This window comes from Armigeres subalbatus, chromosome 2 (genome assembly GCF_024139115.2).
Source record: "Armigeres subalbatus isolate Guangzhou_Male chromosome 2, GZ_Asu_2, whole genome shotgun sequence".
NCBI lineage: Eukaryota > Metazoa > Arthropoda > Insecta > Diptera > Culicidae > Armigeres > Armigeres subalbatus.
Genome location: NC_085140.1, coordinates 319,229,546 through 319,246,824, shown reverse-complemented (window position 1 = coordinate 319,246,824; position 17,279 = coordinate 319,229,546). Strand labels below are relative to the sequence as shown.

At 41.4% G+C, this 17,279-nt stretch overlaps 1 protein-coding gene across 6 annotated transcripts in view; it reads left to right on the top strand.

Moving 5' to 3' along the window:
- LOC134212654 (nicotinate phosphoribosyltransferase) overlaps positions 1-17,003 on the top strand; it is a 69,111-nt gene extending 52,108 nt beyond the window's left edge. For 5 of the 6 annotated variants that reach the window (XM_062690688.1, XM_062690689.1, XM_062690691.1 and 2 more), the window contains 3 exons: positions 10,288-10,553; positions 10,618-11,027; positions 15,766-17,003. In XM_062690688.1, the coding sequence (XP_062546672.1) occupies positions 10,288-10,553; positions 10,618-11,027; positions 15,766-15,843 (754 nt within the window). In that variant the 3' untranslated portion in view covers positions 15,844-17,003. Of the gene's footprint in view, positions 1-9,875; positions 9,999-10,287; positions 10,554-10,617; positions 11,028-15,765 lie in introns of all 6 variants that reach the window. The other variant, XM_062690692.1, reaches the window with a different exon arrangement.
- The last annotated feature ends 276 nt before the right edge of the window (positions 17,004-17,279 follow it).

Below are 17,279 nucleotides of genomic sequence, written 5' to 3'. Positions count from 1 at the left end.
TCCACGCCCCCGAGCGAACATAACCGATCTGTTGAACTGTTAGCCGATCTTAGTTTAACATGAAACCCCTTGTTTCCTTGTTCTATGAGTAAACCATCATGGTTCGCTTCGTTTTCGTTTGATTCCTAGTCCTAGTCTCTAACTCCTAACGCATGAAACCCGGGGGTATTGAATGTTGGACAAATGATCTCATAATTACTCCTGGGTTTTGTGTGTGTCAGATTGTCATCACGGGTCCATGTTAATTTAAGTGTAACTGGTTTCAATTTCAATTTTTGCACTAACTTTTTTTTAACGTTTTATGTTCCTTGGTTTATGCTGCCCGCTCAGATTAGTTATCTTTTCCACTGTTACTTCTTCGTCAATTTAGCGGTGCATGTCGAGGCCTTGCAACTACTGGAAATCATTCATCCTCACTGCAACCCAAGACCGAATCTTCGGCAGCACAATTATCAGCAACAGACAGACTCCCACACTACACATTACTGCTCATCGGAAATCACCCAAAATGTTTCTTTAGGATCTCATCCTTGGCCACCCGAATTCCTAGCCGCAACTCAATGTCTCCCTCGGACTTCGCAATCAAACACTTTCAGATTATATTTAGTTTAAAACAAAAATGAAATATGTTCGTCATGCAATATTTTATCATTTCTTAGAGTTTACCTTAAGTTGAACTTGCCCTTAACCCTTGTATGTTTCAATAACTTTGAAGCGTGATGATTTTCGCAAATTTTAACAAAAGGATTAATAGCCTTGGTGAACTGGGGTCTTCTAGGATCGTACTTTTTGTGTAAGCGCCTAAAACCGTCCGAAAATGATAAAGATTGTTTCATTTATTTATTTTTTGTTATTTGATTCGATTCGCCTTATTATTTAATTGCTTTGTAAGTTGGATAATTTGTAGACTCCGTGCCCTAAACTTCAGTAAGAGTATTACGTAAGCTTTCTAGAGTTAGTTTACATTAAAATATATAATCTAGTTTATGGAAACTTCATTATTTTAGTGGTTCATTGTGAATAAGTATCAAATTATACATTATGTCCGAGAGAGCACTGCATGGCTTGAGATGAAATAATTTCCTAGTAGTTTTGCATTTTAACATATGTATCCTAAACGTCTCATTTCTTCAGTGATTGACACCAACTCTCGATTAAGACAGAGATTGTTCGGAAATCAAGTACAAATACCAAATTTAGTTTCAGGAATTAAGGTCACTCCTGACGGAATCCAAGTTTCAAAGTCCTCGCGTTTTCGGGGGCACACCACTCGATACGGAGGCGGCGCACAACTGTCATTTTTGTTGACTTAGCTTTGCTGCGTCGCAGCATGCGTGAAATAATAAAAATGACAGTTGTGCGTTGCTTTCGTATCGAGTGGTGTGCCCCCGAAAACGCGAGCACTTTGAAACTTGGATTCCGTAAGGAGTGACCTTAACGTTACCTGATTCAGAACACAAAACGAATAAAAGTTGTTTTTAAGATTAGCATTTTCGAGATAACTTCGATTTCATGAGTCTGAAACAAACTCATTAATTTAATATCCTATGTAGCAATGAGCGACTATCTCGTAAGTTGGTTGACAAATCAGTAAAATCGTTTGGAAGAATGTTGAATCTGGATACAGTCAAACCTTCATGAGTCGATATTGGAGGGGCCATAGACTCATGGAAGTATAGAGGTGTAGAAAAAACCTTGAAAAGCTCACTTGTCATAAGACGAGTTTGTACCATCCCATTTAATTCCACCACTTGATTGTTCCTTGACAGGTACGTATTTCGACCTCAACAGTAAGGTCGTCTTCAGCGTCTCGTACTTGACGGCTTTCATTGACTCGACTTGGCTTTCATACAATTTCCATCTTCTATCCTACACCTTAAACTTGACTAGTTCTAGCAGGTAACTGTTAGAATTCGAAATGAGCGAAAAAGTTCGTTTCGGCGTCCAATTAGAATGTACCACCTCATTACTATCACATTGGCACCCCGTTACCAAGACGAACCTCTGCCATAGAGATGAGTGACGTTTAACGCTCGCACACTGATGTGCAATTCGGCATGTGTAAATACATGTTTGTTTTCCTTCTGCTCATTGATCGAGTCATCACAATGGTTGCGAAGGAGTCAAAAATTATATGGAAATATACTCATTTTTACCCAAACTTTGCTGAGTAGCACCATCTAGGAGTGTTTGTTTTCCTTTTATCGCCACTCACACATTCGGACGTGAGAATCTCAATAGAACATATTCCCCAGATTCCAATAAAATTCCGCATGAACTAGTGGCGAGTACAGTGACTATAATAACAGTGTCGTCAAGTGTCAGAATTGGAACAGAATCGTCTGTCAGTTCCATACAAATGCGCGTTCCAAACGAGCAGGAGACCTGTCAAACGTGGCACATGACGTTACTCTTCTTATAGGACTCTAGTGGCGAGTATAGACACTATAGGTTCCATAGACGAGCTGAGGCGAAGGCGAGTGTAGCCAAACGAACTGTCAGTTAGTGTAGCCAAACGAGCATGACGTCACGGTTGCAATCCAAGCAACGGAGCATGTGACGTCAAATTCACGTGGTACACTGTGAAAAAGTGGAAAAACACACTTAATCGAAATGACCCAACCGTTCCTCCGCTCGTCTATGGAACCTATAGTATCTATAGTGGCGAGAGGTGTTTTTGGCTTGCAATGGGCGAGTGATTGCATCACCAATTCCTTCCCATCCCCGATAGACCGTGAGACAGAGTGTAAAATAATCGAAAATGTTTGGTGAAGTCCACATTTCTTCACTTGTCAGCTCACTTCCAGACACATTTATAATCGGCTCTGGACTGTCAATATTCGGTTGAATATTAGTCATTGAATATTTATGCATTTTCTCCAAATTGATAAATTATCTGGAATCTGAACATGTTTTAAATGAGTAAAGTAATTTATCACATAGAACTGAATCCAATTTGCATCCGCGATGCACTTTCTACAGTAAACATCAATATAAACAATGCTAATTATGTTTTTTTCTGCACACAGTAACCACACTCAGTGACAGTCGAATGAATGAGTTTGTTGAGTAGTCATCTGACTATGTCATTCTATGTTTTGAATAATCATGCGATGTTTGTCAATATTCGGACTGAAGTTGCTTCATGAAGAAGAATATTTCTGGAATGCGCGTGCGAAATGAACGACAAAAGCGAACCAACGACAAAGCTTTGTTTTAGTCGGAGATAATAATGACAAAGTTCCGAAAAAAAATTTCAGCAACTAAAAAGAAAACAATCTTGTTGCTAACTTTTCAATCCGTTATTTTGCATTATTTCTAGAGCAAATTTCGGTTTTACGCTTTTATGGAAATATTCGAGAATCGAACAATGATTACAAAATTAGCATCGTATTCTCGGAAATATAAGAGCATGCAAGGCAAATGATTCTTGACATATTGTGTTCGGGTGCGGATAAAGGTTTGTCGCTAGGTGCGTTTGTCAGTAACAAACTCTGTTGATGACAAAGAGTATATTGTTAGGCGTTGCCCAAATATTGATTCCCTGGCAAGGGTAAACGGAAATCTGCAAATAGACACCTGAGGAGGTTAACTCAGGTAGTGTGGGGATGGGATCACCCGACCCACTAAAACCAAAACCCTTTCGCCAGTCCGTATCCCCCAGCCCGCAATCAAGCAATACATCAGGGGAGGGCTATTGAGAACGCTCACGCCTATGCTAACGTACTCGACGTTCTAACGCAACTTCGACTTCAAGGGTGGTAACCTCACCACTCGTCGATTGCAAGCTATGATAGTAACCTATCGGTCTGTATCATAAATTCGCGTAGGAGACAAGCACCCCGACAACAAACGCCACGCGTAAACCGCAATGACCTCTATATCTACATACGGAGGTCCCCGCAGCCCACCCTCGACATTTTTGTTGTTGGGATGAGCATGGAGTTGACTGCATCACAGTAGTCTCTACTGCAGCAGCTGTTGTTTTTTTTTTTTTCAAGACGCCACCAGCGCTGTATTGTCGACATAATCTGTTGAGACGCTGTGTTCACCGCATTCCATATAACCTTTTCCCGACACATCCTCTCAACGAGATTGTCCGGGGTTGTATCCATGCCGCTAACAAGCAGCATGGCATTGCGTTCAACATAGAATCGCGGGCATGCAAACATCACATGCTCTGCCGATTTTACCTAACCTACACATTCCGGGCACTTCGCAGAATTTGCGAACCCGAACCTATGCAGGAACTTTTCAAAGCAGCCATGATCAGACAACACCTGTGACAGGTGGAAGTTGACCTGACCATGCTTCCTACTAATCCAATTCGATACCTCCGGAAGCAGTCTGTGGGTCCAACGACCTTTGACAGCAGTGTCCTATGCTCTTTGCCATTTGAGCAACGAAGCTGCTCTCTTGACATGTCGCACTTCCACCGAGTCCCTGTCGTTGAAGCACTCCACATCTTCCTCCAGAAGTATGTCTATCGGCAACATCCCAGCAATTACCCACACCGCCTCATAAGATATGGTGCGGTATGCGCTTGCAACCCGCAGACCCATTAGCCGGTGTACCCTGATTGATTTGTTAACATTGCACCCGGCCTCTAGTGCTTTGGACCATGCTGGTACGCCGTATCGGATAATAGACAATGCTACATCCGCTATAAGCCTACGCACCTGACTTTGCACCGCCGATCCGTTGGACATCATTCGCTATTAGGATTTTATTGCCAATGAAGCCCTTTGGCATACATAATCGACGTGACTCGTAAAATTGATCTTATCGTCGATCATCACGCCCAGATGCTTTAATGACCTCACGGAGTTAACTGTGCAGGTCCCTACGTTTATCCTAGCTTGCTGCAACTCATGGTGATTATGCACTACAACAACCTCAGTCTTGTGATGTGCTAACGCCAACCTCCTTGAGTTGAGCCATTCTTCGACTCCCAAGTAACATTTCAAGTTTTATAATGCTCTTGAAGACCACAATTTTCTCTGCAAGAGTGTTATAAAACCAACATAAAACAAAAATGTTGGTAGGGCTCTGCTAATCGCGTACGAAGCTTTCAATTTAACTTCTTCGAGAGTGTCGCCTGTGACCTCTAGCATTACATCATCCGCAAAGCCTTCTATTTTCACATCAGCCGGGAGATTTAAGCGTAATACTCCTTCATACATGATATTCCACCGAACCGGTCCGAGGATTGATCCCTGTGGAACACCTGCTGGCACTTCAATCGACTGCTGACCAGCGTCGTTGTCGACTAACAATATCCTGTTCTGAAAATAGCTTTTCAGAATCCTACACAGATAATCCGGGACTCTCAAGCGATGCAGGGAATCAGCTATAGCTGCCCAGCTAACGTTATTAAATGCATTTTTTACATCTAGTGTAATCAATGCACAGTACCTAATACCTCTCCTATTCAAACCACGCGCTATCATAGCCCTTTCCGTTACCGACCGAATTGCTTCGATAGTAGAACGGCCTTTACGGAACCCATACTGGTTGCTTGATAAGCCACCAGCACACTCCGTATAGTCCGTCAATCTATTCAGGATCACCCTCTCTAACAACTTACCAGTTGTGTCGACTGTCGAGTAGGCAAATTGGTCTGTATGCCGAAGGCTCAACCGGGGATTTCCCAGGCTTAGGCAATAGCACCACTTCTGCCGTTTCCAACGATCTGGGAAGTTTCCTTCGTCCAAGCAACGTTGGAGGCAGCTCCTGAACATATATGGAGCGGCAAGAATCGCGTGCTTAAGGACCAGGTTAGAAATACAATCCGGACCTGGTGCCTTGTTTAGCTTAAGTTTTCTTGCAACGGCGATAAGCTCATCGTTAGTCACTAGCGATACCACTTTCACTGACTCGTACGGAGTAACGGGCCAGTCCGATGAGTCATGCTTCGGAACAAACCTTCAACGATCCTGGCTAACATCTCCGGGGATTTCTCAGGAGGGGTGCTGTTGGTCCTAGCCATCACTATCCTGCATGCATCCCCCATGGAGTATTATTGGCCATCCTACACAGTTTTTTCAAAGCAGGCTCTCTTACTACATTTGATTTCGTAGTTCAGAGCTCTGCTCGCTGTTTGGAACACCCGGCGTCTTTCTAGCCTGTCCGCTTCGGTTCTAGCACGTCGCAACCTTCTTTTAGCTCTTAGACAGGTTCTCCGAAGATCAGTTATCGTGCTCGTCCACCATGCACCGGTTTGCGGTTGCCGGTTGGCATAGTCCTCCTGAGCATTGTCACGTCACATGTTCGTGTTAGGACATTGGATAACTCATCACCACTAGGCCTAGAGTCCGATTTTCCCACCGTAGTGATTCTTCCAGCAAATCTGGGTCGAACTGCGAGGTACGTTATCCTAGATCAGTTTTACTGGCCTTGTGGTTCTGTCAAAGGTATAGCTGACCATAAAACGTATTGCCTAATGGTCACTAGCAGTATACCCTTCGTGCACCCTCCATTCAGGCTCCACCAACATCGATGCATGACTCGCCATTCGGTCCTCTGAACGTTGACGCTTGGCCCTCGTTCAGCAGGACTACGTTTAGTACCGCTAGAGACTCTAGCAGGATATGACCTCTAGCGTTAGTGAACCGAGAGACCCGTTCCACTGCCCACGCGTTGAAGTCACCTGCTACAACTAATGGTTTAAGACCAGTTAGTCTCGCTACAAGATAACACCCTAGTATACTGCTCTATGCTCCATCTTGGAAACTCCATTTACCTTTGCTATAACAGAACCCTCATCATCAGGAGATGACACTATCTGCTGGATGGGGTACCTCCCGCAAGTCCAGATGGTCACTATTCCGGACTTATCCGCAACCCAACTGCTATGTTTGGCAGGGATGCGGTACGGATCGGACTAGAGATAGGCGTTCAGATCCGAAACCGTTAAAATGATCCGGATCTCTAAAGTGAGTGAATAATTCGTGGATCATTTTTTAAAAGATCCGGATCACCAGATCAGCAAATTATTTGAACATTTGTAAGGAAATAATAAAATAAAAAGTTCATTGTTTGTAATCCATACGCTTGCAAACAAGAAAGGGAAAAGTTATTGTCAGTACGCTTCAAAAGTGTGAGCCTGAATGACGAACGTTTCACTATTTTGCATTCTTCTTGCGTTTTGTTCTAAGGATCCGATCCGGCTGAAAGATCCGGATCATTAGAATGAATGACCCAGATCGGATCCGTTCATCAAAGTGATCCGTTTTGCCCATCTCTAGATCGGACAGCAAGGCAACATCAGTCTTATTCTCGTGTACCGACTGTTGTAGCAGCGCTTGCGCTGCTTCGCAGTGGCTGAGCTACTTGCATGACCGAGCCCGTTTGGAGGCCGGACAGGCCTGCCCACCAGATGAGTGTTTGTTGTCTGTGCCAGGACCACAGATCAAACATCTCGGTGCGGCCTGGCAGGTGTGAGCCTTGTGACCTTCAGCTCCACACTTGAAGCACGCCTGCGCTTGTTGGTTTGTGCTCACCGAGCATACCGACCAACACACCTTCAGCTTGGCCTTATGTAGTACCTTCTTGGCGTCAGCCTCAGGTACCTGAAATGAGGAATCCTGCGTTCCAGCATAACCTTTCCGCAACCGAATCGCGGTATCCTGGGTTTCAACGCCACACTGATCTCTCAGTACAGCTACCAGCTCACCGGCCTCGGTAATTTCGTCCAGGCCTGGGCATTGGATTACCTCTACTGGTCATAGGGCTCTCACCTGAACCGCATCACCCAGCACCTCTTCTGCCAACTTTTTATACGCGGAACTCTCCCGCGCAGCATCCGAGGATCTTCTCGCTCTTCTGCGTTCTGCGGATGCAGTTAACATCATCCCCAAGGCCAGTGAGCTTTTTATCGCCCCGCAAAGCCACGTCAACATAGCTCTCACCATAAGCCTTGACAATAATTGCTTCGCCGCTGTCCTTCCTGCCATGACCATTGGAAAGTGTGCTCTTTCCTCTACGGGAACTCCCCTTCTTGGCCAATGGCGCCTTCGCCTCCTCTACCGCTTTCCGCTCTTTTTTCGCCTTTTTAGGATTCACAACTTCCCGATAGTCCTCGTAGAAGGAGGAACTGGTTTCCGTCGTTCCTTAGGGCCGGCTACCTGCTCAACCTTCTCCCGACGGATCTTAGTAGCCTTCTTGTCGTGCAATACCGGCTTGGCGCTAGGCATGCGCTTGCGGAGTTCTGCAGTCTAGCTTTCTGCCAGCTGCTTTTCTTCCGTAAGGACTCGAATCTTTGACTCCCCGAGCAGCACACATGTCGTAGACGAGTTTATGTGACTCATATAGAACCGGAACGAGTCATATATAAGTTGCTCCAACCAAATCGGTCATAATTGTGCTGCTAGAGTCGGCTTCCTTCCTGGCCTCCACCGCTTGACTCACTGCCAACTCTTTCTCCTCGGTAAGTTGGCGGATCTTTCGTTCCGCCTCCTGACTTGCCTGCAGCAAGGACTTCCACTCCTGCTTTGCCTCTACAACCATGTTGCAGATGGTCAGAGGATCAATCACGGAGTAAAGCGAAAAATCTTCATATGACTCCCAACGACTTCTTGGAGGAGGTGGATTATACAGATAGGTATTTCAAGTATACTGGGGGCTCTTTTTACGTGATTTATTTTTGGTTATTACCGGTCTTGGGATATATTAAAACCATGAGTCGACCCCACGAAAAAAATCACAAGAAAAATTGTGGGAATTGAGATAGATTGACAAATTGATTAAATGTAAGCGTGTAAAAAGTAAGGCCAACTTTAGCGTTTCGAACTTCGTATTCAAATGAAGCATGAGTCACTGCAGGCAGGTGGCGTTGAGGTCTAAATACGTATCTAATAAGTTACAATCGAGTAGTGCTATGAAATGAAATAATAACTCATAAACAGCAAATGAAATATCAGTATATACCAATACACTGCCCATGATCGCATATTTGTAACATTGGCATTTTTGTTCATTGTGTAGAAAGCCTGTGAATCGTCCACAAAACTCAATTAACTGCATCTAATTCCACAACAGTAAAAAAGGCTTTACTGTCTTGCTTATCTGTGGTAAGCTGGAAATGATTGAGTTTGAGGGGAGGATTGACAAACGATTTACAAAATCAACCAAAATGCAAATGTTACAAATATGTGGTCATGGGGAGTACAGCCTGGGAGCAAAACACGTGAAACACTAACATTTGTCTAGGTATTTGAATCAAAAGAGTATCAGTTTAATTTATTTGTACACTAGGGTACAATCTAGTCATTAATAGATGCCCAAGAAGAACACATGTTCCATATAGGTTACTGTAACTTAAATGTCACCAGATTTAGTCACAATCAAGTTGCTGCAACCATTTTTGTCTGACTTGTGCTACTCGGGTGGAATTAGGGAAGCCGGAAGGGGACCCCGGGTTCGACAGTTTTCGGGGCCCTTAAATGTACAATGGGGCCCTCAAATGAACTTCTGGACCCTCTGCATTTCCCCCCCAAATTTGGTTCTGGAATGGTGTTTAACTATTAAAATGTATCAAATGTATTATTATATCAAAAATCTAAAACCTATTTTAGATCGTAGGTACCATTTATTGATATGTTCGTTATAATTCTACTAGTGATAGTGTTTGATATCTCTGTAGTAGTGGATAACTGCACTGCCGTAATCTGCCGTCACTTTTCCAGATTACGGCAGTGCAGAGGCTTGATTTTTCATAAATAATGTCCATCTATTTGTTCGTCATATTAGTTCACATTTAAATTCACATTTTTATCCAACAACTTTTCTTAACCTGGTGGTACCGCTACAGTTATAATATGGATGTACTAAAAGCACCATTGTGTTGTATTGTTTCTTTTCTTTTTTTTATTTAGTTGGCATCCGCACCAATCGACTATTAGCATTAATCCATTCTATCAGTACAACAATCATAAAATCAGTAACGGTAGCTCCAATTGGAACACATTAGTAAAATACTATCACGAGTTGGAAGCCAGGTTAGCCTGTTAGCATTTAATAGATTGTCTGTTGAATATCATGAAACAAAGCTTCTCATCGATCCACAACCCAACATTATTCACATGTCACCAACATTGCAGGCTTCTTGACACGAACACATGGGTTCTTTCTGATTTTTTCCCATAACCATTCAACTTTACTAATCATGGTGTTTCGCTGGACGTTCCAAATTCCTTCAACGTTATTCTTTGGACTAAAGCATATGAAGTCGTGAAACTATAAAACTTTACCGTTGTCCTCTTTCAATTAACCAAACGTTTCACCTAGGAGCGGCTTGCTGAATTTCTGCGCAGTGGCACTGGCGCTCAACGATCAGGGCTACCGAGCGGTGGGTATCCGCATCGATTCCGGAGATCTGGCGTATCTCAGCTGCCTGGCGAGGGAAACCTTCGAACGGATAAGCGAGCAGTTCAAGCTGCCCTGGTTCAGTAAGCTGACTATCGTTGCATCCAACGACATCAACGAGGAAACTATACTGAGCTTGAACGAGCAAGGTCACAAAATTGATTGCTTTGGAATTGGAACCCATTTGGGTAAGTAAATGCACGATGGATTTATTAGAAATATTTTGACCTATTGACGATATTTTATTTCCAGTCACATGTCAACGACAGCCGGCGCTCGGCTGCGTCTACAAAATGGTCGAGATCAATGCGCAGCCGCGCATCAAGCTGAGCCAGGACGTGGTCAAGGTGACGATGCCGGGTAACAAGAACGTGTTCCGTCTGTACGGCGCCGACGGGCATGCCCTGATCGATCTGCTTCAGCGGGTGGACGAGAGTCCACCGGAAGTCGGCCAGAAGGTGCTCTGTCGTCATCCATTCCAGGAATCGAAGCGAGCCTACGTCATTCCGACGCACGTCGAAGCCCTGTACGATGTGTACTGGGCGGACGGGCGAGTGACGCAGGCGATGCCCTCGCTGGAGGAGGTACGCGACCGTGTGCAGAACTCGCTCAAAACGCTCCGGCAGGATCACAAGCGTACGCTGAACCCCACACCGTACAAGGTATGTGAATGATGAAACTTTCATTTCAAAACTTTCGATTCCCGTTCCGGTCAGGGGGATCATTCCGGTTGGATATTTTGTCGACTTCGCCGAAGGGATATATTTTAGACTCTAAATTTAAGAGTATAATATTGCTGCACAAATATACAAAAATCATGCATTTGATAGGCATCGAAAGTGCTCAATTCCTTCCCCTCGGATATGTTACCTTGCCGCGGTGGGTCGGCTTACGCCATTAGCACTGATATGGCAACCAAAGACATATCCTGTCGTGGTGGTATCACATGTTGACTATTTTTGTTTGGCGCCGCGTTACATATCTGGCATTGACGCACCAATTTACGGCATATGCATGTGATTCAACAGACATCGTGTCTTGGATCCTTGGATGGTGGTACAGTCAGGCAGAAGCCTTTTTCATCAGCGATAATGATGTGAGATCTATTCTGTTCGGCAATACTTTTTTTATGCTTTTCCAGATGACGATAAGTCGTAGCCACGCTTATACTTAGCTAGCTAGGCATTTATTGAAACACAATGTATTCAAGACATTCGTAGGAAATGACTACTGGATTCACTGAGTAGAAGTTTTTTAAACTAGGAACGTGGTGCCAGTCTTATTTTGTTATGTCTCACTTCGAAGAGCTATAATAAAATACCACACATTATAATGATGGTATATGAACAATCTTATGACGGCTTCATTCTCGATAGTTTTACTAATAGTAGGGAATAGGCGTGATGAAGCTTTACTTTGCCACCGAAAAGTGAATCCTATAGCTGACTCATAGCTGATCATTAGTACATTGTAGATATTGACAGTTTAGAAACGATTAAGCTACTTCTTAGAACATAATAATAGTGTTAGACTACCTTGACAAATGAATAACAATAAAATAGACCAAATGCACGAACAGTTTCCACTTCTTACAAGACATAACTTACATTGTGTTTGATAGTATTGACACAGAACGAAAACAATGAAGAACCAATAACTTAGGTAAACAAAGTAATTCGAGAAACCCATACTTCATACCTTCTGACCATAAAGACAAAAATGACATCGTACACATCAATCTGTATAATTAAGAATGAGATAATGGAAGAGAATATCTATTAAAGTTGTAAATATAATGTCTTTTGAGCCAGTTCAACAGTGTCTTAATGGACGACATGATCCTTGTACGGCTGGAAAACTGCTTCAAAAGTTATTAGCTTGTCATTTTTTTTAAAACGGGAATTGAACACTTTCTTATATTTGATAAAAAAAAAACTTCCGTCTCAGTTTCTACGATGAAGCATTGGGCAGCATGTTCCATGTGAGTCGGATAAACTGCTTCGGTTGATTTCGGTTGATTTTGATTTAAACTGCTTCGGTTGATTTGCGTACAATGACAATAGACGTCTAAATAGCATACAAACTGGCTAAATAATGTGACTTTGACAAGAAAATGACAAAAATGACTTTAAACGATTACGATGTTAGTTAGCATGAGACATCTCTGACTATCTATGAACGTAATTCCCTCTGATTCAGTTGCAACAGCGTCTTCTTGGACGACATGTTCCGTGTACGGCTGGCAAACTGCTTCGAACGGAATTATGCAACGGTATCATCAAAGGCCTGGTGCAGAGGTTTCTACTCTATTCAGAGTCCCGCCAGTAAACCTTCACAAAAAAAAAAAACAAATATACAAAAATCATGCATTTGATAGGCATCGAAAGTTCTCAATTAATAGCTGTGGTTATAAACAAACAAAATTCTCCATCAAAACTAATACCTGGAGCTGAATTCTGGGGCTCTACTGCATATCTGGACGAAATTTGAAAAAAAAATCGTAGAGCCCGTTTTGGAGTTACGCCCTTTTTAAGACGTAACTGATATATCGAAGAAATACACGGGATTCTGTTCCAACGCGATTTAGGGGTTTTCAGAACATGTTGCATGGATTTTGGTCGTAAATTGAAGCCACACGATCAAAAATACGACCGAAACAAAATCAGATAGAAACAGAATGCTGTGTACAGTCAAATTTCACTCGTTGGGCTATCTTTAGATGGGCTACGATTTAGTTGGGCGCCCGTTAGTTAGGCTGTTTACGGGGCTACGAGTTTAGCCCAACGAGCGAAAGTTGACTGTACCTATAGCATCTCGTCAAATACCTACATATTTCTCAACTTCCAAGGTGTCGTTAGCGATATTTTTTTTGTTACAATCAATAGAATTCTATACAAAACTGTTAACTACGACGATAAGTAAAATGAGATTTATCTAAGAACATTTGAAAATTAGGATTTTCTTCATTTTAGTCTACATTCAATTCTAGCCAACTAAGTATACCATATTTATTTGTGTTCAAATTAAATGGACAATATTAAATGCACACATGTCCCTTCTTCGCAATAAATTTCAGCTTACAAGAGTTGTGTTTTATACAACTTCGACGTATTTGATGTTCTATATTATGGTTCTACATATAGCATTAAAGTTGCAGGGACGTAAACCGAAATATGCTCATTGTGCCATCCCTGCCAATGACCGAATGTATTAAAAAATCCTTTTGTATGAAACTTTATGATATAATATTAGAAGGTCTTCGGAAGATCCAAACTTTCGCAGGAGACAACGAATTTATCAATTGCAACAAAGAATTCAGGTGAAAGTTCATATGAAAAGTATGAATTAGGGTAACCGTACCCTTAGTGGAGGTAGCACCAATAGTGGAGGTAGTGGGGTTTTAATGAGATTTATCATATTTATACACGTTACGATGATTTCAGTTGATGCGTCGTGCTTTAAATATCCTGTTAAATGCAACTTATCTTAAGATTTCGCTTGAAAAACTATTGAAAACAATGATTTTTCTTAACAAAATTGACTCCCTTGCACCTATAGTGGCGCAACTGTACCAATAGTGGCGAGTCTCATAAGAAACCAATGGATAGCACCACTATGGGAACCAAAATTAATTTTTACCGCCACTAAAGGAACAGTGTACCCATAGTGGTGCAAGTAATATTTGATAATTGTTGATGTTAAATGACATCTATCTCATTTTTGTTAGCAAATTTATTAGTTTTTCTGTTGAATAAGATATTAAAGCTTTAAATTTCCCATAATTATCAATTTTAGAAAATATTTTCTTTTGTGGATCTACTAATACCTCCACTATTGGTACCGTTACCCTACAAACAATTTAAAAATGCTTCAAAACCTTTAACCTTCCGCAACTCGCTTCAACTTTCATAACACGAGAACTCGCGCGTTGTAAAAAGTAAAACAGTCCTAAAATCCGTTATAATGAAGCCAATTCAAATGATATCAACGTGATTTTTTCGGGAAAATAATAAAGGGGAAATATACTCTCATTGAGGACATTTTTGACAGGACAGTCCAATGGATCTTCTGCTGGTCCTCCGGAAGATTCGGAACCAACGGAACACCGGTGAAAATAGTACATCTTCACTATAAATAGCGCAATGTTTCTTATAAGAATTCTAAAAACTCTAAAAACTCTGAAAAAAATCTATATCCATCTATAATCCCATGCGGCCCTATGAGTCAATAAAACAATTGATTTAGAATTCTCCCACTGAGCGGCACTAGTGTACATGAAAATACCAGCTTGGTTCGATATCTCGGGATCTATAGGATTTAGGAAATTTCCGTCTTCTACAAAGTTGTTCAAGGATTGGAAACCAATATGTTGAGAAACTATTTAGTTCAGAATTCAGCCGTAAGGCGGCGCTAGTGTATATGAGTTATTAAGGCTCCCCCAAACCTAAGCGATTTCATCGCCGCGACGGCGACAACTAGTCGCCGCGATTCTATCGTTGGATCGCTGTAGGTAATACTCTATTTACGCTTCCACACTAACGGCGACAGAATCGCTGTCGCCAAGCGATAGAATCGCGTAGCGACTGTCGTGTCGCGTGTGTTTGGGGGAACCTTTAGTTTGGTTAGATATCTCGAGATCTGTGGGAATTAGAAAGATGCCGTCTTCTACAAAGTTGTTCGAGGATTGGAATCCAATATGTTGAGAATCTAATTAGTTTGAAATTCATCCGCAAGGTGACGCTACTGTATATGAGAAATCAGTTTGGTTTGATATCTCAGGATCTATTGGTTTCGGAAGAAGTTGTCATTTTTATAAAGTTGTTCGAGCATTGGAAACCCCATATGTTGACTAACTGTTTAGTTCAGAAATTGAGCCGTAAAGGCGGCGCTGAAGATGTATATGAGAGATCAGTTTAGTTCGATATCTCGGGATCTGTGGGATTTAGTAAATTGCCGTTTTCTACAACGTTGTTCGAGTACTGAAAACCAATATGTTGAGAAACTGAATAATTTATAAATCATCCGCAAGGAGGCGTAACTGTGTATGAGAGATCAGTTCTTTGATATCTTGGGATCTGTGGGATTAAGAAAGTGGCCGTCTTCTACAAGCAGTTCAGATCTGAACAAGCAGTTCAGATATCTTTTATAGGTAAAAGCCAAACGAAAATCCAATATATATTCATTCCTCTTAGACTCCAAGTACATTTTTACGTATATAAATAATTGAAATAAGAAAGTTTTTTCGAAAAGAGTATGAATTCCCTGCAAAAATAGCTAGTGGTACCAGCAATGCCAAGTTCTTGAGAAACAAACAGGTTGAGACCCGTTGGAATAAAAGATTAACAAATTAATAAGCTGTCCATTCCAACGTTTTAACATCGTTCTCAATTTCCATTCCAGGTTGCCGTGAGTGACAATTTGTACAACTTTATCCATGACCTCTGGTTACAGAATGCTCCGATCGGGGAACTGTCATGATAAGCTGGTACGTTACCTCGGGGACCATCGGTGCATATATCCTCTTTTAGTCATTCTGAGTATGCGGTACACATAATTTGTATTTGAGGATGCCATTGTTATGCATCGCATTCCGGTTCTGAATGCGACACGTTTTAGAGATCAAACTTCCCGAGCTTGGACAAATCCGAAAACCATCCAACTGTGTGATTGTGAAGCCCATATGGAAGCAAAATTTTAAAAATTTGTTGGAATTGTAAAAGTGAAACAAAAAAAACAGTTACTCTATGCACAAGCCTAGTGTTTAACAAAAAGAACAACATCTTTGTATTTATAAGCAGATAATAGTTGCAGGCAGGCTAACAAGAGCTCATAAAAACGGTGGCTGTTGTTTTGGTATAGTGTTCAGTACAGTTTAGAAATCGGAGATAAAAGATAACGGATATTTCTGAATGGAAGCTTATTTTTAGAAATGAAGCATTGTGTAATTCAATACTATCCACATAAATACTGAAACAAATTTAGATCATTCCGAAACTGTAGCAAGCTGTCTAACCCATCCTTTTTTGAGCGCAAAGGCAGCCATCGTAAACAGAAAGTACAACAGAGTTTAAGTGTAGTGTTATTTTTGATTGTTGTAATCGTGTAGGATTCAGTTTTTATAAGGTTTTAATCCAGTGTTATTTATTTACTAAAACTTACAAATCACGCGAGTAGTTACAAGCCATTGTACGTAACAAAGCCCCATATTTAAAACGTTTCACTTACTTCAGCATAAAACACAACGCAATGTGCCTTAGACAGGGTTCACCAGATTCAAAGCCATAAACACTAATCCAAATATATTAGCTCCCAAAAGATCTGTTACCTACATTTCATACTGCTTGTTTACCTTTGTTTTTCAATTCTGAGAAATAAGCTTTCATTTTAGCCTATAACACACTTTCTCTACGTTCCACCACTTATTTATTTTTATTTTCAATAGATATTTTTTAGATTTTGACAAAAATTAAACGTTATCTCAAACTTTTTTGCAATGGAACGAACTATTGTAGAAAATAGTTGATCTTGAAAAATATATAACCCACAATAACAAGAAAATACAACCAGATTCTTGTTAATAGAGTACCATGTTGGAAAATAAACCAGAAGAATAATAAAGAGGTTGATACTTACATGCAGAGGCATACTCTTTATCAAATACCTTCGAGGCAAACGCTTCAAAGAATAAAAGAAATAGAATTGTGTAGCTAAATAAAAATACTTTGAAGCTCTTAGAGCCGTTGAATAATACACAAAAAAATGGATTGTGCTTCACTCATCAGAATATCACAGCCCTTGTTTTAAACAACACCAGTACCTTTACATTACTTACACTGCCGCTAACCGCAAGTCGAGCACATCTGTATATGGCGTCCATATAGAGATATGCTCGACTTGCGGTTAGCGGCAGTACA